This window comes from Camelus bactrianus, chromosome 31, assembly GCF_048773025.1.
Source record: "Camelus bactrianus isolate YW-2024 breed Bactrian camel chromosome 31, ASM4877302v1, whole genome shotgun sequence".
NCBI classification, from domain to species: domain Eukaryota; kingdom Metazoa; phylum Chordata; class Mammalia; order Artiodactyla; family Camelidae; genus Camelus; species Camelus bactrianus.
In genome coordinates this window covers 21,258,410-21,277,631 of record NC_133569.1, presented here as the reverse complement: position 1 = coordinate 21,277,631, position 19,222 = coordinate 21,258,410, and the positions used below count along the sequence as shown (strand labels likewise).

General features: G+C 54.5%; 1 protein-coding gene across 3 annotated transcripts in view; it reads left to right on the top strand.

Moving 5' to 3' along the window:
• BMP1 (bone morphogenetic protein 1) overlaps nucleotides 1-19,222 on the top strand; it is a 38,637-nt gene that overhangs the window by 8,359 nt on the left and 11,056 nt on the right. For 2 of the 3 annotated variants that reach the window (XM_074355746.1, XM_074355748.1), the window contains exons 3-15: nucleotides 1,836-2,000; nucleotides 2,141-2,258; nucleotides 2,547-2,725; nucleotides 3,471-3,576; nucleotides 5,008-5,132; nucleotides 5,652-5,767; nucleotides 12,328-12,430; nucleotides 13,993-14,109; nucleotides 14,352-14,497; nucleotides 14,605-14,800; nucleotides 16,127-16,252; nucleotides 17,196-17,356; nucleotides 17,761-17,941. In XM_074355746.1, the coding sequence (XP_074211847.1) occupies nucleotides 1,836-2,000; nucleotides 2,141-2,258; nucleotides 2,547-2,725; nucleotides 3,471-3,576; nucleotides 5,008-5,132; nucleotides 5,652-5,767; nucleotides 12,328-12,430; nucleotides 13,993-14,109; nucleotides 14,352-14,497; nucleotides 14,605-14,800; nucleotides 16,127-16,252; nucleotides 17,196-17,356; nucleotides 17,761-17,941 (1,839 nt within the window). Of the gene's footprint in view, nucleotides 1-1,835; nucleotides 2,001-2,140; nucleotides 2,259-2,509; nucleotides 2,726-3,470; nucleotides 3,577-5,007; nucleotides 5,133-5,651; nucleotides 5,768-12,327; nucleotides 12,431-13,992; nucleotides 14,110-14,351; nucleotides 14,498-14,604; nucleotides 14,801-16,126; nucleotides 16,253-17,195; nucleotides 17,357-17,760; nucleotides 17,942-19,222 lie in introns of those variants that run through there. The other variant, XM_074355747.1, reaches the window with a different exon arrangement.

Sequence of the window (19,222 nt, the reverse complement as noted above, 5' to 3'; positions counted from 1 at the left end):
CAAACAAACCTACCTACCTAATTACCTCCTCCACCCACCCCCCCAAAATCTGCAGTCGAACTATGAGAAGTCAGGGACTGCCTATACAGAAGCTAAGATGCACAGAGGTAATGCGACTTGCTCAAAATCATAAAGCTAGTCAGTGGCAGACCTGGGACAGGAATCCAGCCTTCTCACTCCAAATCCAAGGCTCTTCACTCAACACTACCATCCCTCCTGGCTTCCCCTTCTGCTCGCACTTTGCAAGCTTCTACACATCCTTCAAGGCCCATCTCAAGAGATTCTCATGTGAGATCTTCCCTGGTCATCTCCCAGTCATGACGGTGCCTCTGTTTGCTGTTCTGTCTTTACTCTGGGCTTACGCCATTAGCATCTCCATCGTCAAACCACATTGCAATTGTTTATGTCTATCTCCCCAGCTGGACTCAAAGCTCTTCAAGGTCAGCGATGGGTCCAAGTGCCTCACAGCCTGGCCTGGCACTTGAGAATGGGTGAGGGAATGGGAGGGATGAGGGCCTGGGCTGGCCCAGTTCTGTCCAGCCTTCTCACTGCTCTGGAACGTGGTCCTGCCCACAGGTAGCTCTCCCATTGCCAAAGTTGGGGGGATTCTCACCTGGGACACATGCTGATGGGACCAGACAGTTGTCCTGTCCAGCATGAGGGAGGATGCTGGCATGGGCAGCCCATGGAGTAAAGGTCAAACTACCCCAGAGAGCAGCTGGCATTAGAGGGTGACCTGGTGACCTGGTAACTAGCAAGGCTTATTTGACCTTGGTGGTGACTAGCAGACATGGGACAAGGGGAAAGCAGAATAGAGATGTTGGATCATCTGTGACTGCCACTAACCCCCCATGTGACTTTGAGCCAATCTTTTGGCTTGGTTTCCTCGTCTGTCAAACATAGTGACACTCACCCAGTCCACCCAGAGAGCTACTGTGTTAACTGAGGACGTGCGTTTGGGAATACATAAGGAAAACATCAAGTTCTGTATGCTCCACAAGTATGAAGCTTTATTAGCTGAGAAGGGAATGTTTCCTAGTCTCGGGTCCCCTGCAAAGCTGGGGAAATGAGTACACCGCAGTTCTTTTTCACTTACTGTCAATTCTCACTGTCTGTGGTGGCTATGAGTAGAGTTACAGAATAACCTTATAGTTACTCCATAAAGTCACTGCCAACACTGAATTAGCCAATTCTAAACCATTGCTCCTAGGAGAAATGCGAGGTTAGGTTCCTGCAAGCCTCTGGTCACAACGTTTCATCAACTCATCAATACGTAACCCTGTCCTGTGTGTGTTTCTGTTTAAAGACACCTTATTTAATGTATTATGATTTGTTAGCATTGAATTTATGGCCAACAGCACCGTAACTTGTGCCTGAACGAAGCTTATCTAATAGGTGTCGTCTCCATAGGGTCCATCCCAGCCCTCTTGCAGGTAGGAACACTAGACAACACTTCAGCACTGCAGCAGGGTGAGGGGAAAATCATTTTCAACAGTGAAATCACCAACAAAAAGCACAAAAATGCAAAAAAAAAAAAAAGCGGCACTAAATAGATCGTGAAAAAGACACATTTACAGCATGAGCTGAAACAAGAAGGCAGCCTGTCGCCTTGTCCAAGCTCAGCTGGGATCACACACGTTGGGTGACTCACATTTTTCACTGCTCTGTGCGTGGCAGCAAGTGACCTTGAAAGAGCTGAAGGTATTGATTTGGGGTTAGAAACAAGTTTTATTGAGTGGGCAAAATCCCGAAATCATGCGCATTGGTTGTAACTCGTTTCCCCTGTCCGGCCCTTCGTTCCCTCCCTTACCAGTGCCTTCCTCCTTCAATTTCAGGAAACTCTTCCATACTCAGCTGCCAGAGCACTAGTGGGCAGCTTCAGAGGAAAAGCCACGGGAGACGGAGAGGCAGGTCCCGGAGCCGGCGGGCAGCAACATCCAGACCAGAGCGGGTGTGGCCCGATGGGGTCATCCCCTTTGTCATTGGGGGAAACTTCACTGGTGAGCACAATGTCAGGGGCCTCAGGGAGCAGCCTGTCCTCATGCATGCGTGGTAACTTCTGCCTGTCTGCCGAGTGGCTGATCTTTAGCCGTGGGCCCACATGGACACTGTGACAGCCTGGCCTCCTTTGTCCTGGCAGGCAGCCAGAGGGCAGTCTTCCGGCAGGCCATGAGGCACTGGGAGAAGCACACCTGTGTCACCTTCCTGGAGCGCACTGATGAGGACAGCTATATCGTATTCACCTATCGACCCTGCGGGTGAGCAGGGGCCCCTGGGTGCTGCACCCTCGGCCATCGCCCCAACCCATGTTCCGTCCTGGGCATGGCAGCTGTCCCATCTGGGCACAGCCCTATGTCATCTGTCCCCTCCTGCCATGGGGCATCTCCCCAGGAGCTGCTCCAGATGTGGCTCAGACCCCAGCATCCAGCGCTCGGGTCCCTCTCCCACCCCTTGCTCCCTGGCCCCCCTGGCAGCCACGCCCGGCCCCTGAGTGGATGCACTCCCCCAGCTCGGGACCGCCCCCCTGAGCTGGCCCCGCCCTCCAGGTGCTGCTCCTACGTGGGCCGCCGCGGTGGGGGCCCCCAGGCCATCTCCATCGGCAAGAACTGTGACAAGTTCGGCATCGTGGTCCATGAGCTGGGTCATGTCATCGGCTTCTGGCATGAGCACACACGGCCCGACCGAGACCGCCATGTCTCCATCGTCCGTGAGAACATCCAGCCAGGTATACATCTCCACCTGCCTGGGCTCGCTGTGCAGCTCCCCCTCCAGGGCCCCTGGTCAGGGTGGGAGCTGCTCCCTCAAGCCGTCACCTTTGGTCAACTCAGCATTTTGTCCCAACCAGCTGGGTAGTAACACCCCTACCCAGGGTCCAGACCCCACCCCTGAGGCATCTCCTCCGGGCCAGTAGCAGCTCAGGGACTGCGAATCAGTTGTCAGTTGGGGGACCGGGACAGGTCCAGGTCCTGGCATCTGGAGCAGCCAGAACCCCCCTGGCCTGTGGGGTGGGGCTTGGGGAGGGGTCAGCCCACCCCCCACGCCACCTCAGCCTCTCTTCAGTTTTACCCACTGCTCTTTGCCTTTTCGGTTCTCTAAGGGGGTTTTCTATCTCCTTTCTCCTCGCTCTGCTCTTTCTTCCCTCCCTTCCTACTTCCCCCCTCTCTCCCCAGGCCTCCTCCGTTCTTCACTGCTTTCATCTCTCCATGGTTCTAGAAATGGGAGCCTCCTTCCCATCCTGCCTTGAGCCTTCCCTCCAGCAGGCCCTCATCCCCACCTGCCCTTCTGCTGGACAGACTTCCAGAGACCCACTCCTCCCCAAGGCTTCCCTTCGCTGCTGCCCGGACCCTCAGGCAGGGGGGCACCTCTCAAGTGCTGGAAGGACCCTGTTCCCCACCTCGGAAAGGCAGCACTGGCTCCTGCACAGTCTGCCCCCTCCCACCACCCCGCACACTCTTTTCCTGGTCTTGCAGGGCAGGAGTATAACTTCCTGAAGATGGAGGTCCAGGAGGTGGAGTCCCTGGGGGAGACCTATGATTTTGACAGTATCATGCACTATGCCCGGAACACGTTCTCCAGGTGAGAGATGGGCCCTGCAGGTCTCCCGCTTTGCACTAGTCTGCCGTGCTGGACTAGTCGGCGAGGACCAGAGCAGGCCTCTGGGTGGCTGTGGCCCCCAAGCAGAGGACCCGTGGCTGCTGTCTGCTCTGCTGTCCTCTTCCTCAGTGGCTCCATAGCAGGGCTGGGACTCAGGGAGCCTAGGGCCTTTGCCTAGGACTGTGCACATCTGGCCCCAGAGGCTGAAATCCAGCTGCTCTGCAGCCACATGGTGTGCGGTGGGTCCAGAAGTGTGTCAGCCTGAAGGAGCTGTGCTTTTCCCTCAAACGTCAGCCAGAGGGGCCACATTCTTCTAATGGGTCTGCCCTTTTGTAATAGGCTGATCTGCACAAAGTCTGGCTCCTGCCCTGGACCAGCCCCCTCCCCCAGCCCACAAGCTCATATACACCTGCTCTTATCCTGGGCTGAGATTCCCAGAATCACAGCCAGAACCCCCAGAGGTGATGGCCCAGCCTTCCCTATCCTAGCTTCTCCCTAGAAGAGTGTGGGAAATGGCCCCTCCTCCTCCTCAGGCTCCCCTGGCCTTTCCCATGCCTGGCTCTGTCCTCATCCTCTCTCTCTGCTCTCCCAGACACTGGCCCTCCCCCTCTCTTCAGTTGCTCCTTCTAGACCCACTCTTCCTGCCTCCAGACCTGAGGAAACAGAGACCAAGGAAGGGTGGTGAGGTCATCCCACCCCACCCCCACAGACCACCCCCTGTACATTTCCCACCACATCCCACCCCACCCCCTGCTGAGGTCCACCCAGCTGGGTGTGAGTCAGGGGCCCTGGGGAGGTGCCTGCTTCCCCTTCATTCTGCTCCTCCCAGATGGAAACATCCAGGCTGTAGCCTCATGGGGAACTGGGAGGGACAGGAGACACTGATGGATCAGGAGCTGGTGGAGCTGTCCCCAGGGTCTGGTCTGGCCACAGTGGAACCTGCCCTTTGGCCTTGCCCCTGGTGCCATCAGGAGCAGCCTGTGCCAGCCGGGCAAAGCTTTGGCCCTGGGTAGTCCTGGGAAAAGCGTAGTCGGGGCTGAATCAGCACCGGAGGCCGTAGAAGCAGGGCCAGGCGGGGCTGGAGGCGTGAATGGCTAGGGGTCCACAGCTCTCTGGGGCTGGGAGTTGGGCCAGACTGAGCCAGAGCACCAGTGGGTTCCCAGGGCCACCTGGGTCCATGTCCCCGACCTCCCAAAGTGTTCCTGGGACTCCCCCAGGCCCTGTGGTGTGGCTGCCACGGAGCAGGGTGGCTGCTAGTCAGTGGGCAGTGTAATGACAGGGTGAGATGTCTCCACCCGTCCCTGACCCTGCTGAGAAATGTCTGGGCTCCGGTGGGTCGTGACCTTGGGTGCACACAGGCGAGCCGCCCTCCTCCCATCAGACTCTCACCCAGGCTGGGCTTCTTCTCCTCAGGGGCATCTTCCTGGACACCATTGTTCCCAAGTACGAGGTGAACGGGGTGAAGCCTCCCATCGGCCAGAGGACCCGGCTCAGCAAGGGGGACATTGCCCAGGCTCGCAAGCTCTACAAGTGTCCAGGTCAGGGCTGGGAGGGATGGGCCAGGGCTGGGTGGAGGGCAGGGCCCAGGGGCCAAGAAGGTTGAAGCTGTGAGACTTAGCAAAGGCCAAGGCTGCCTGATGTCAGGGGAGGGGCACCCTGGGAGGGGCACTGTTCAAGTTACAGACCCAAACTGGGGCTCGGATCAGGTGGGGAGACGCCGAGACCTTCTGAGGGTCTGTGAGAGTGAGGGGCAGTAGGAGCAGAAAATGAGGAGCACAGAGCAGTTCTCAGGGAGTGAGCCCCCCACATCCTCCCTCTCCTCAAGGAGCTTGACCTCAACTCTGGAACCCATGTAGCCTTGACAACAGGGCATCCTGCAGCACCAGGTAGAATGGAGAGGAGAAGAGGGTGGATCTTAAAGGGACAGACTCCCTTCTCTCCTCAGCCATCCTCCTGCCCTCTAAAGATGCCAGGACTCAGGGCGGGGAAGCCAAAAGTTTGGGCAAGGGGGTTGGGTGCCTGCAGCCAGCAACCCAGTCATTTCCTTTCCTTGACAGCCTGCGGAGAGACCCTCCAAGACAGCACGGGCAACTTCTCCTCCCCCGAGTACCCCAACGGCTACTCTGCCCACATGCACTGTGTATGGCGCATCTCAGTCACACCTGGGGAGAAGGTAACTGAGCATCCCCTCGGAGGGCTTAGTCCACGTGGCTGTGAGTGAACCTACCTGGGGAACGTAAACCCACTCACCCTATAGGATGATGAGGAGCTTTTACATATGAAGGCTAACTCGTGGATAGCAATTACTACATGCCAGGCATTTTCTAGACACTTCCCAGATCAATTCCCAGGCTTTCCACGCGGAGTCTGGACCTCTCACCCACCTCTGGACCTTCCATGTCCTTCGTATTTTTATTGCTCGGAAGAGTCAGCTTTAAGGCTTTATTTCCCTTGATAGGAACGTGTTACTGAATGTCCTAGTGCAACCTTGAGCTGGGTTAGATTTTATTACTGGTCACATTGCTCATTCCAACAGCTCTCAAGATCACTTTGAATCAGAATTCCACCATCCAACAGGTAGCCATCCTCACTCTGTCATGAGCTCATTTGATAAGCATGTCTTCTGGGTCTTCTGAACTTGGCCTTTGATCAAAACATTGAACAGGACATGATTCAAAGCAGATCCAAGATCTCCCTCTGAACTGACGTTGACCCAGTCATCCGCAGGCTTTGGGTGGAGACATGCCACCAGCTATGACTACACTGAATGTCATTACCAGCCAGCCACAGGTCACCACCTTATTGACCAGAATGTGAGCTGCCTTGGAGACCAGGCCTTTGTCATCTTTATATCCCTGGCACAGGAAGTGGTTAATAAATGCAGAATATGTGCCTGGATTTCCTTACGGATACAAATCCACTGTTACATCAGTTGGTAAAACTCATTTTAAACAGGAAGTGAGATTCGTCTGACATGCCTTGTTGCAAGTGAACCCAAACTGCCTTCTAGTAATCAAATGTTTCTTTTCTAAATGGTCACAGACCATCTGTTTAATTGGGGATTGACATTCAACTCAGTGGTTTGCTGTTCTCAGAATTCACTCCAAACCCCCCCCCCAACACACGCACAGGCACGCGCACACACACGCCCCTTTTGAAAACTGGGGAAGATTTTGTTCCGAGTTCTCAAGATTACAGACACTGATCCCATCTGCAAGTTATTTGAATGTCCTCTGATGTCATCTCTGAGCCTAGAGACAAAAGCCAGTTTAAAGAGGCACTCACTGCCTCTCCTATATTCTTGGGCTTCCGCGTCCTTTCCCAACTCCGCTCATTTTATTTTTTTGTACCTTGAAGTTCATCCTCATTTACAACAGACTTTTGCTGAGAGTGGAGTGATCCTGGTTATCTTTCTACCGTCTTCCCTCAAAAGTGAACACACCCCTTCCTTGTTCTTCTTGTACTGAATCTAAGTTAAAAACTGCAGTCCTTTCTGCAGTCTTGTGGTGACCTTGCCCTGGATTCCTTCACTCCTCTGCTGAGGGTTTCCAGCCTTTGGAAATCACACTGCAGATAATAATAGTAATAACAACAACTAATGATTATCGGGCGTTTGACTGGCCAGGCGTGTGTTAAATTCCTCATGTGTTATGTCTCTTAGTTAGCACAACATTATAGGCTGGGAGCTATACTGTTAGCCTCGTTTTGCATGTGAGAAAACAAACTTGGAAAAATTAAGTGACTTGCGCAAGATCTCGTAGAACCTGGATTACGATTCAAAAGTCTGCGATTTCAGTACTCTGTGTATTCTAAAGCCCCAGGCACTGGCCCGGCCCTGGGGATGGACAGGTGCATGAGACAGTCCCTGGCCCCGAGGAGCACAGAGTAGGGTAGAGCATCACTTTCTTTCCTGTTCCATTGGCAGGAGTATGACCAATGCATGGTTGTTGAAATCCAAAAAGTAAAACCCACCCACGGTCCTGGATGAAATCACAGAGCTGTAACTAAACCAAAGATGGAACCCTGGGGGACAGGGAACATTGAAAGCCTGGGGAGTCAGAAGAGGATGGCGTCATAAAATTGGAACGGCCACTCTTTGTTACTGAACAATTTTGTGCCAAAGTATCAGGCATCTTACAGGCATGATCTCATTATTCCTCATAACAGTTTTGTGACGTAGGCACTGTTATCCCTGCTGGAGAGAAGAGGGAATTCAGGCTCCAAGGGCGTGAGCAGATCTGCCCAAGTTTACGGAGGGACTAGCGGTGGAGCCAGCCTTCAATTCGAGGACTATCTGACTCCAAAGTCTACTCTCTCAACAGTAAACCTTAAATCCACCCGTGTTAACAGATGGACTTTGACATCTCTTTTGGCTGCTGAGAGGTTGTTTTTCACTTGCCTTCCGGTTCTCAGCTTATTGCCAGAAATGCAAGTGATGCATCACTCTTATCTTACACAATGATGCAAGTCAGAGGGATGTCAAACAGGAGAAAGACCCACTTTGGAGGGCCTCTTTGAGGATCCCCAAGCCCTTACACCGCATGTACTTAGCAACTGCCCTGAAGAGGATTTGCAATGTTTCCCAAACAATGAAGGCAACTCCTTTATGAGCAGGGAAGTGGTTTTAGGAGACCATAGTCATATGTTGCAGGGGAGCCAAGAAGATAAGAACTTCAACATGTTTTTTGGATTTGGCAGTGTCCCACTCTCATTCCCATCCCTGCCTTCTGATAATCTGCCTGTTCTTCAAGGTCCAACCCAAATTCTGCTTCCTCTATAATGCCCTCCCTGACCCCCACCTCCCATCCCCAGGCTGGGCAGAGGTGACTCCTCCCCGCCCTCCTCTGCAAGGCCTGGGCTTGGCCCTCTCCTGATTCCTTCTTCTGTAGGGCGTGGGACTTTGAGGATGGAGAGGAAGTTGACACTCCTTGGCACAGCTGTTGGGCAAAATTATTGGTAGGCCCAGGAGGGCCACATGGAACAGAGATTAAGGGCGTAAGTTTAAGAGCCAGAGTGCCTGAGTGGCTCCCAGCCGTGCTCTTCCCGAGGTGTATGATCCTGGGGAAGCTGCTTACTCTGTCTGTGCCTTTGTTTCCCCACCTGTGAAATGGGCCTGGTGATAGTACCTCCCTCGTGGGGTTGATACGAGGATTAAACAAGTGAATGTACATAAAGCGCTCAGAGCCCTGCCTAGAACATAGTGGGGATTCGAGCAATGTTAGCTGCTATTATCATGCTATGGTCCCAATCTAGTAAATGAGTTAACTGCTGGTCAGCTTCCCCGGGTCAGCCCCATCTGCCTCCTGGGTTCTGGTCTGGACCATCATGTGAACCAAATATCAAACCATCTGAGCAAACTCAACTCCAGGAATGAAATTAACATTTATGAGTGGCGGACACCGTTGTATGGATGAGTGACATGTATGTGTGACACCGGTGACAGACAATGTTGTCGACTTTACATGCATTAATTTAATTCCCCTAAGTCCCATCAGGCAGGTACTAGCACCATCTTACAAACAAGGAAGAGGAGGCCCAGAGGAGTTAAATGATGAGCCTAAGATCATGCAGACTGAAGCCAGATAGTGGGTCCCCGAGGCTCAGCTTCTTCTCCCACCTCCTCCTTGAGAGCACCCAACAAGCATGGAATACTTCCCACACAGGCCGCACCTGGGGACCCCACACCCCGTATCTCATTGACCCCCGACTTCCCGAGTGGTGTCGTTAAGGTCATTTTTCAGACAAAAACACTGAGGCATAAAGTCAAGCCACGGGCGGGAGTCACCAGCCAGGAAGAGGCGGAACTGGCCGGGTTTTCCTTGGCAAAGGGCAATGCCGCTGCCACCAGAGCACAGCTGCTTCCACACGACAGAAGTTGTTACAACTCTTAATTAGACACCTCCAGTCTCAGTATAGCCACGGCTGGGCCTCCCTGTAGGATGCCCCGACCGCCAGCACAGGTCTCTTCCTCCCGCGTGAGGTGACCTCTGCTTCCTCTTGCCCATTGGGAGGTCTCGGGTGGACCCTGTGGGCGTGGTTTCTTCTTCAAGGGGCCTGGATTCATCCTCTCTGGACAGAGCCAGGGTTGTTTTCCAGGAGGAAGGGAAAGTTGCTGCTGTTTTGAGCACAGCTGCTGAGCAGAATTGATTGGCAGGCCCAGGGAGGCCACACGGAGTTAAGGGGGGTTAAGGGTGCAAGTTTAGGAACAAGGGAGCCCTCTCTCAGCACTCTGCTTTCCTTCCTCCATCCAGCCACTCTTTAAAAGATATTTTTGTTGTTTGTTAGATAGAAAGATAGCATATGCATGTTGTAAAAATTCTGAGCAATATGGAAATGCGTAAGGTAAAAAGGGAATGCTCTCCCCCTGGTTGTCTTCCAAATCCCACTCCTCAGAGGAGCCTGAGCATTGGTAACGCTTGCTAGGTCTCTCCAGACCCTTCTAGGTATGCGTGTGCATGCGTGCATGCACGTGTGTGTGTATGTGTGTGGTCTTCTGTAACTTGCCTTTCACAGCAATAAATTATGGTCATCATTCCATGTCAGCACATATAGATCTCCCTTAGTCATTTTTGTAGTTACTTATCCCATCATCTTGATTTCCCTTAATTTAATTATTTAATCATTCCCTGCAGGTCTCTTGGTGGATGCTCGGTTTTTCCAAGCTTTCATGATTACCAGAATAGATACCCTGAAACTTACATCTTTATACAACTTGGGCAAGTGTAGCTGTAGAATGAATTCCTAAAAGCAAAATTCTATTCAGGAGATATTTGGTAAGCAACTATTACGTGACGTACACTGAGGATCCCATAGTGAATTAAACTTCCTCTGTGATCATAGTTGGTCATTTTCTAAAAAGATGAAACATTGTGTAATAAGACACGGGCTTTAAGAGCTAGAATAGATTTTCAACTTCAGTTTTGCAAAATGCCAGGACTTGTATTTTTATGATAATAATAATAACGCCCTTCCTCCTCCTTCCCTGATTAATAATCATCAAGAGTAACGTAGCATACTTTTCAAAACGTGCTCTCACTTGCTTACAGCTGAGGGTGCTACAGTTAATGAAAGCACACCCCCCCCAACTATAAACACATTTAAACTCATGTATGAATCAGAAGAAAAGATGAAGAGTGGACCGTGAGTTCCAAGCTAGGTCAGGAGAGATGTGAGTACATGGCGGTGGCAGGGAGTGGAAATTCGCGGTAGCTTGAAGGTTGTAGAGAATTGGAAAGGACTGTTGAGCTCTGTGTACAGAGAGGGTGAGCAGGGAAAGACTGGGGCATGTGGATGGAAAGCGTGGTCCTTGGACTTAAGATGATGGATGATAACAAGGTCCAGGGCATGATGGGTGGCCAAGAAGGGGCAGGGGGAGGGTGGGAGAGGTCAGGGAACGGAGAAGCCAGGAAATGGGAAGGATCGTGTGGGTGGTTATTGAAATCACCAAGCATTCTGACAGGGTCGGTGTCAGAGAGCGGCCGTGAGCCAGAAGCTCTTCCTTGACCAGTCACAGCATTGACCCAGGCTGCAGACCACAACCGCCAGCACCCGCTGTGGGGTCCTTTTCATTCTGACCTCCACTCTGTTGGCCTCTAGCTCTGCAGTGAGCCAGGGGGGAGACAGACCCTCTTTGCCCCTTTCTACTCCAGCAGGGCACCCAGCTAGCACCTAACAGGTGGGCCATCGTGTGTCCGCTGCACGCCGCTTGCAGGCGGGGGGCCGTTGTCTGGAGTCCCTGCTTGCTGGGCTTCAGGGCTCACTCTGGAAACTACTCAGGAAGCAGCTGCCCTCCTAGCACGTCTGCTCCTCTACCTGCTAATATGCCCACCAGCTGGGGAGACTGGTACTTCGCAAGGTGTCAAACGTTCCTCCCAGATTGGGTGAGCGTTTGATGGGTTTGGGGGCTAAAATGAGTTCATGCACGGGAAGTGCTTAGGGCACTACCTGTACGTATGGAGTGCAGTGTCAGGGTGACATGCTCTTTCCTCATTTTATGCACCAGATAGCTGAGGTTGTATGATTTACCCAGGGACTCACAGCAGGAAATGCAGAGGTGAGAGTCAAACCTAGGCCTGTGTGATTGGAGTCTTTTCATACTTACGTCTTATTCTTCTAGTTCCTAAGCCCCTTGACAGGGACATATCTTAAAATCATTCACGGGAGGCATCCAGACCTGGTACTCCCTTCAGCAGTTAGCACGACCCTGCCCAGGATCAGCATTCAGTAAATATGTGATGATGGGTGACTCAGCCCTGCCTCCCTCTGCCTTTCCTCTCTGGACCCTTCGTTCCCATTCAGACCCCCCAGGACCCACATGCTGCCCTGGGCCCTTCCTATCACCAAGGAGACCTCTCTCCTCTACAGATGCTGTAATTTATATTATTTAAGTTGACCATGGGGAGAGCTGGGTTTGTTTAACCCTAAGCAACGGCCCTTTACCAAGGAGATCAGTAAAACGAGACCCTGGGGTCGCAAACATTCATCGAGGCTGTGCATTTTAAGTGAGGCCTGGCTCAGGATATCTGGGAAGAATGCTGGCTAGAACTGGCAGATGGCTGGGGCGGCGGCGGCGGGGGGTGCCATATCTGGGCCAGGAGCTCCTTTTTGGAACCCTTAACTATTTATTATCCGTGGCAAACCACCTTGCAAGGCAGGCAGCAGTCATAGGGCTGGTGGGCAAGGCCAGAGGGGTATGGGCAACAGCATAACCTTCTTCCTCCCCCATTACCCCAGATCATTCTGAACTTCACATCCATGGACCTGTACCGCAGCCGTCTGTGCTGGTACGACTACGTGGAGGTCCGAGACGGCTTCTGGAGGAAAGCGCCCCTCCGAGGTAACGGCTAGCCCACCTGTGCCTCCTCCAACAGCTGATTCCTTCTTAGAACTACTCACATCACACTCCCTTCATCCTGCACTTGGCCACGGGCGGCACCCTGGCACGAACACCAGGCTTCCCGGTGTAGTCAGTGCTGCCGGCTCCATCACTGACTGTGTGACTTTGGGCAAGTCCTTTTCCCGATCAGGACTGCAGGGTCCTCGGTGCGGGCTTCCAGGCCTCCCTTGGAAGGGGGCTCTCAGTGTACCGGTTGGGGAGTATACAGAGGGAGTTGAACAGGCTCATCCCCACGGTTCCAGGCTCTCTTCCTCATCGTGGCAGTTTCAGGGGCTCTGTTTTCTGTCTGCAAGATCTGACCGGGAGCTACATACCTGGCACAGTGGCCCAAACTTGTTTGCACAGGATGCTTTGTCTGGTTGGGGGATAGATGGAGGGGGAGGTCAGAACCACAAGACAGAAGATGCTGTAATGGACATAGAGTTAGAGCAAAGAGAGGTGTTCATCAGGCCTGAGGGGCTAAATTCTTCTCCAATCTAGACATGATCCTAAGTGGCCCAGGACCACTCATTAGCATTAGAACTTTTGTCAAGGGAGGTGGGGTGTTAAGGTATAGCTCAGTGGTAGAGTTCGTGCCTAGCATACACAAGGTCCTGGGTTCAGTCCCCTGTAACTCCATTAAAAAAATAAATAAACCTAATTACCTACCCCCCCACCAAAAAAAAAAAAAAAACAAAGAACTTTTGTCCCATAGTCTGAGCCTGAAGCAGGCTACAGATCCTTGCTAACCATCTCTTTTCTCCCGCCAGTTTCTGATATTGGAATTTTTCCTATTAGTCACTCAAAGCTGCTGTCTACGACACTTCCTACTGCAGAAGTGTCAGCGTTTCCAAGATTGCAGTTTCTTTTTCATAACTTACATTCCTAGGGCAGCACCCTCCGTCCGTTGCTGAAAGTTGGGAAACACGCATCTTATTAGGAACACACAAATCATCCCCAGTCAATTCTTTACTACAAAGAATTCTACCGATGGCCAGCCTTACCCACTTACGTGGATTCTTGTTGGGTTTTGTTTCAAAGGGGACATTTTCTGACCCTGTCCCTGGATTCTGGGATTTATTTGGGGTCCCGTGGTATCCCCTGCATTTGAGCAAATGAAAACATTTTGTAATGTACAAAGAACACTGTGTTTGCTTTTAGTTATTACTTGCTTGCGTGGAGAGCAAATCAGCAAAGACAAGTAACGATGGTGATGTTCTTTTTAAGAAGTAAATGAAGTGCAGGTACAGCTGGTTATTGCGAGGAGTCACGTTTCCTCCCAGAAACAGTCGTATCTTTTTTCTCAAGTGCATGAAACCTTCTAGACTGGTCTCTGGCGCTTCAAGGCCAAGCTGGACCTTGGACTGGGGGTCAGTGGCCTTGGGAATGTATGTCAAGTGCAGACCAGGGTCAGAGCCCCCGAGTCCCCCAAAGAAGGGCTTCCTGGAGGTGCAGCTCTGATGCAGGAAGGGAGAGGGACTTGCTCGGGCCTCACTGCCCCTCTGTCTGCACCGCCTGTGCAGGCCGCTTCTGCGGGGGCAAACTCCCCGAGCCCATCGTCTCCACCGACAGCCGCCTCTGGGTTGAATTCCGCAGCAGCAGCAACTGGGTCGGGAAGGGCTTCTTTGCCGTCTATGAAGGTACCGAGGCAGGGGGAGGGGGGACGTCAGAGGTGGGGTCTCTGGACACCCTAGGACCACTCCCTCCTGTCACCCGAAGGGCCCATGAGGGAGGAAGCAGAAATTCCAGCGGGATTGGCTGGGGCCAGGGGCACTGGGCAGCTGTGGGGGAAGTGGGGAGGGCTGAGGAAAGGGACTCTTGATCAGGGCACAGCATTCTGACTGATGTCCTCTTTTTCCCACCTCACCCCATGTCCCCAAAGCCATCTGCGGGGGAGATGTGAAGAAAGACAATGGCCACATCCAGTCGCCCAATTACCCAGACGACTACCGGCCCAGCAAAGTCTGCATCTGGCGGATCCAGGTGTCCGAGGGCTTCCATGTGGGCCTCACCTTCCAGTCCTTTGAGGTGGGTCAGAGACCCCCGGGGACAGCCCATCTCTCTGCGGGCTCCAGGGCTTGGGTCTGGGCTGCCAGAGCTCCTCCCGCTGACGGAGCCCCCCACCCCCGCCCCAGATTGAGCGCCACGACAGCTGTGCCTACGACTACCTGGAGGTGCGCGACGGGCACAGCGAGAGCAGCACCCTCATCGGGCGCTACTGCGGCTACGAGAAGCCAGACGACATCAAGAGCACGTCCAGCCGCCTCTGGCTCAAGTTCGTCTCTGACGGGTCCATTAACAAAGCTGGCTTCGCTGTCAACTTTTTCAAAGGTGCCTCTTTCCCCGCTCCCCCACCTCGCCCTGGCCAAACCACCTCCTTCATTCCTTCTTTTTATGTTTTAAATTTTATTTGATGGTGATGGAACACTTAGCCTGAGATCTACCCTCGGAACACACTGAGGTGTACATCCAGTATTGCCGACCACAGGCACGAGGTTGTACAGATCTCCTCGACTGACTGCAACTTTATGCCCAGTGATTAGTAACTCCCCATCTCTCCCTCCCTCAGCCCCTGGTACCCACCATTCCACACTATATTTTTATGAATTTGGCTATTTTAGATACTTCATGTAAGTGGAATCATGCAGAATTTGACTTTCCATAATTGGCCTATTTTGCTTAACACAATTTTCTTAAGATACATCCACGTTGTTGCGTATGGCGGAATTTCCTTCTTTCTTAAGGCTGAATAGCATGCCACTGTGTGCATAGCCTGCATTTGCTTTAGCCTCATCCTTTGGTGGACACCTTGGCCATTATGAATAGTGCAGCCACGGCTTCATCGCTTCCTCATTCACTCACTTGACACAGACCCTCTGAGGGATGCGTCGACCTTGTCACCTTGCCTTTGAATTTATGGTCCCACCGAAAAACTCCACACCTCATTGAGTAAATGCCAAACTTAGGTACAAGTAGCTGACTCACCGTAGATGCTCAACTATGAATTGACGTAACAGTTCTGGAGTTTCCTTAAAGTCTAAGTTTGTACAGAAGAAGTGTTGGTGAGGCAGAGAGGCAGGAAGTGCCATGGGAGCTCAGGGCGGAGGCAAGGCAGTGTGGACCTTTTGTCAGTGTGATCCTGGGCAGGGTATTCTGCCCCAGCCTCATTTCCTCGTCAGTAAGATGGGGACAGTAACAGCCCCTCCATCACAGGTTCCACGTAGGGATTAAGGAGAGATGAAAGCATGAGGAGAGATGAAAGTCCCCTACTCAGCCAGGGGACCTCATGAGAGGCACCAGAGGCTGGTGGTGGCTGCCAGCCTAGCCAGCATGGTCAGAAGGAAGGCTCTGTGGAGTCTTCCTGTCCCTTCCTTCAGGGCACCGTCTGTCCCTTTGGGGCTGTCATAAGCAGGATCCCTTGGGGACCGAGTAGCATTCTGGGCAGCCATGGAGGGCTGGACGGGGGTTGGGGGGAGGCCCACAGCCCTGGAGGTGAGCGAACAAGGGAGGTTCGCAGCTAACCTCCTCCCACTGGAGTGGGGCTGGGGTGGTCCCAGGAGCCTGAGGAGCCCTGGACTTGGCTCTCAAGCAGAGGGCAGGAGGAAGGAACCAGGCCCTGGACAGGGAGTCCCTGACACCCCTTCCTTCCAACCGCAGAGGTGGACGAGTGCTCTCGGCCCAACCGCGGGGGCTGTGAGCAGCGGTGCCTGAACACCCTGGGCAGCTACAAGTGCAGCTGCGACCCGGGCTACGAGCTGGCCCCCGACAAGCGCCGCTGCGAGGGTGAGTGCCCCCAGGCCGCCCACTCGCCCCCCCCACACACCCTGCAGCCCGGACCTCTTGTGCCCGTGGACAGACCCCTTTCTGGAAAGACTAGGGTTCCTGGGCACTTTTGTCCCTGCCCATGGATAACGGGTACATGGTGTGTCTCAGTCCTTCAGAACACGCTGTGACCAGGTATGAGGTACTCGTTTGGTTTGGCTTTGTTTTCATTCTTCTTCTTCTTTCAAAATGCTGACCTTAATTGATTCCATCACCCACCAGAAGGTCAAGATCTACAATTTGGAAACCACTGTTCTCGGACAGCCACTGAGTCTCAGCCTCCCACAGAGGTTCCCAGGAGGCTAGTGAAATACTCTCTGGCTAACCGACTCCAGCTCAGCCTGATCTGGTGCCCGGCTTCTCTCCACTCACCTCTGAGCAGCTCCTTCTCTGTGTCTCCTGGTCCTTTCTGCCCCATTCCCAGTCCCCTCTGCCTCCCCCTCAGTCCTCCCCACCCTCCTCCTGGTCCTCTCTGCCCCATTCCCAGTCCCCTCTGCCTCCCCCTCAGTCCTCCCCACCCTCCTCCTGCTCCTCCCTGCCCCTCTCGCAGTCCTCTCTGCCTCCCCACCCTCCTCCTGGTCCTCCCTGCCATCTGGCACTGCCTTTCTGGAGCCCCTCTCTCCCCTTCTTCCCTCTAAGCAGATGCCTGGCCTTTTCTCTCGCACAGAAGATAGAAGTGGCCACGCAACTCCTCAGCTCCTCGTACTCTGATGACACCCCCTACCACCCTGCCTCCTCCCCTTCTACCTTCTACCCCAGAGAGATCAGCCACAAGCCCCCGGGCTGGGGGAACCCACAGACCCATGCCTCCTCTTTGACGCACCACAGCCCACGTCCCGTGCCCTTCTCCAGATTCGTGGTGGGGGACTTGTGGTGGGTGACGCCGCCTCCCTTGTCCCTCCAGCGGCCTGTGGCGGCTTCCTCACCAAGCTCAACGGCTCCATCACCAGCCCGGGCTGGCCCAAGGAGTACCCTCCGAACAAAAACTGCATCTGGCAGCTGGTGGCCCCCACCCAGTACCGCATCTCCCTGCAGTTTGACTTCTTCGAGACCGAGGGCAACGATGTAAGTGCCCACCCGCCTGGGGCTGAGGAGATGCAGGGAGGTCTGAGGTGTGGGCGCTCTGCTCGGTGCCTGCTTCCTGCCCTCTGAAATACTCCAGGAGTGGGGAGGTGGCGGAGGGGGGTTCAGGGAAGCCAGGGAGGCTCAGAGGAGGGCCTTGAAGACCGGGGAGCACGTGGCAGATGGGAATGAAGGACGGGGAGTCTAGAAGCCTGTGGAGGGAGGAAGGGCTGGGGGCAGCACAAGAGGACCCAATGGGGCAGGGGTGGCACCCTTCTGAATTGTTAGGTGTGGCAAAGCAGGTAAGTAAAGGCGAAAGGACCCACAGAACAGGGAGCCTCCCCGGGTAGCAGTGGTCAGGAGAGGCTTCCTGGAGGAGGTGGGCCTGGAGCTGCACTGCCCTGCAGGTGTGCAAGTATGACTTCGTGGAGGTGCGCAGCGGACTCACAGCCGACTCCAAGCTGCACGGCAAGTTCTGCGGCTCCGAGAAGCCCGAGGTCATCACCTCCCAGTACAACAACATGCGTGTGGAGTTCAAATCCGACAACACGGTCTCCAAAAAGGGCTTCAAGGCCCATTTCTTCTCAGGTAACCCGGACTCCCCAGCTCCGGGACCCACCTCCCCTTCTTCCTGCCGCTGCACCCCTGCACTTCCCAGCCCCCCTGGTGCCAGGCGGCAGGGTCTGTCCCCGGTTCCCCTCACCAGCCCTCGACCACCAGGCCAGCCCCTCCCCGCCTGAACCCCACTCTCTCTGAGCCCTTAGGGCTGTGTGGGAGCCCACCTGAGGATGGGCAGGACACAGGCCTGCAGAAAGGAAGGGACAGGGCGCTCCAGGTCTCAGGAGCCACAAGCCAAGGCCCAAGAGAGGGCAGGCCCCAGGAGCAGGGGGTTCAGCGAGGCCAGGACCTGGGACGCTTGCAGGGGAGGAGGCTGTTTGCGTTGGACTGTGGGGCGGACTATCTGGCAGGAGCTGGATCTTTAATCAGACCCAGCACACGCCAAATGGGGTTATGCCAGGGCCTTCAGGAAAGTTGAGGAGCCTCCCTTCCCTCAATCCCACAGCCTTCCCGCTCCTCCTGGCCCACGGTAGGGGCTTCAGATGCAACTAGCATACATCTATTGAGAGCCGCCCCACGTCAGGCTTGGGGTCAAGTCCCTTTGATGGCCCCATCTTCGGGCAGCCTAAATGGGAGAGCCCCCTGCCCAGCCTCTCCAGGCTAGACCTGCAGGGCTCCCTGGAGACACCGCCGCTGCTTTAGTAATTCCGCAGTCCTCCACCCTGGGGCCAGGCTGCGAGGGGGCTGGTGGTCTTCTGGAGGCAGTAGGACCCCGAGGTGCAGGCAGTGCAGGGCGGGAGCTCTAAGGAATCGAGTGTGGGGGAGAGCGGAGAGCAGGAGGCCGGTGGGCTGGCTGGAGCAGGCAGCTTTGTTGGGGAGCAGCCAAGGGGTCCTCATCCCCAGCATGCCCGGCGGGCCAGGCCTGGGCAGCAGGAAGGCCGGAAGCCCACGGCCGGGTCCATGCTGCCGGCCTTCTCCCCTCCTTTGCCCAGGGTCCTGCATCCTCAAGCCCCCATGTGGCCACCCTGCACCCCTGCCTGCCCCACTGGATGCCACGCACTGCCCCTGTGCACTGGTTCCCTGCTTGGCACTGCCAGCCACCCCGCTCTGCTTACAGTGCCCCACAGCCCCTGCCCCACTGCTGGCTGAGACCCTCCCCTTGCAATGCGAATTCTCCTCTTCCCTGGGCCCACCTGGAACTCCTGTGAGGTGCTCACCAGAGGGCTGAGGGGCTGTAACACCTCAGGGGTGGGCTTGGCCCCCTGGGGAAACCATTACCTGCTTACTCTTGTCTCTTCCTGCCCTTCTGTT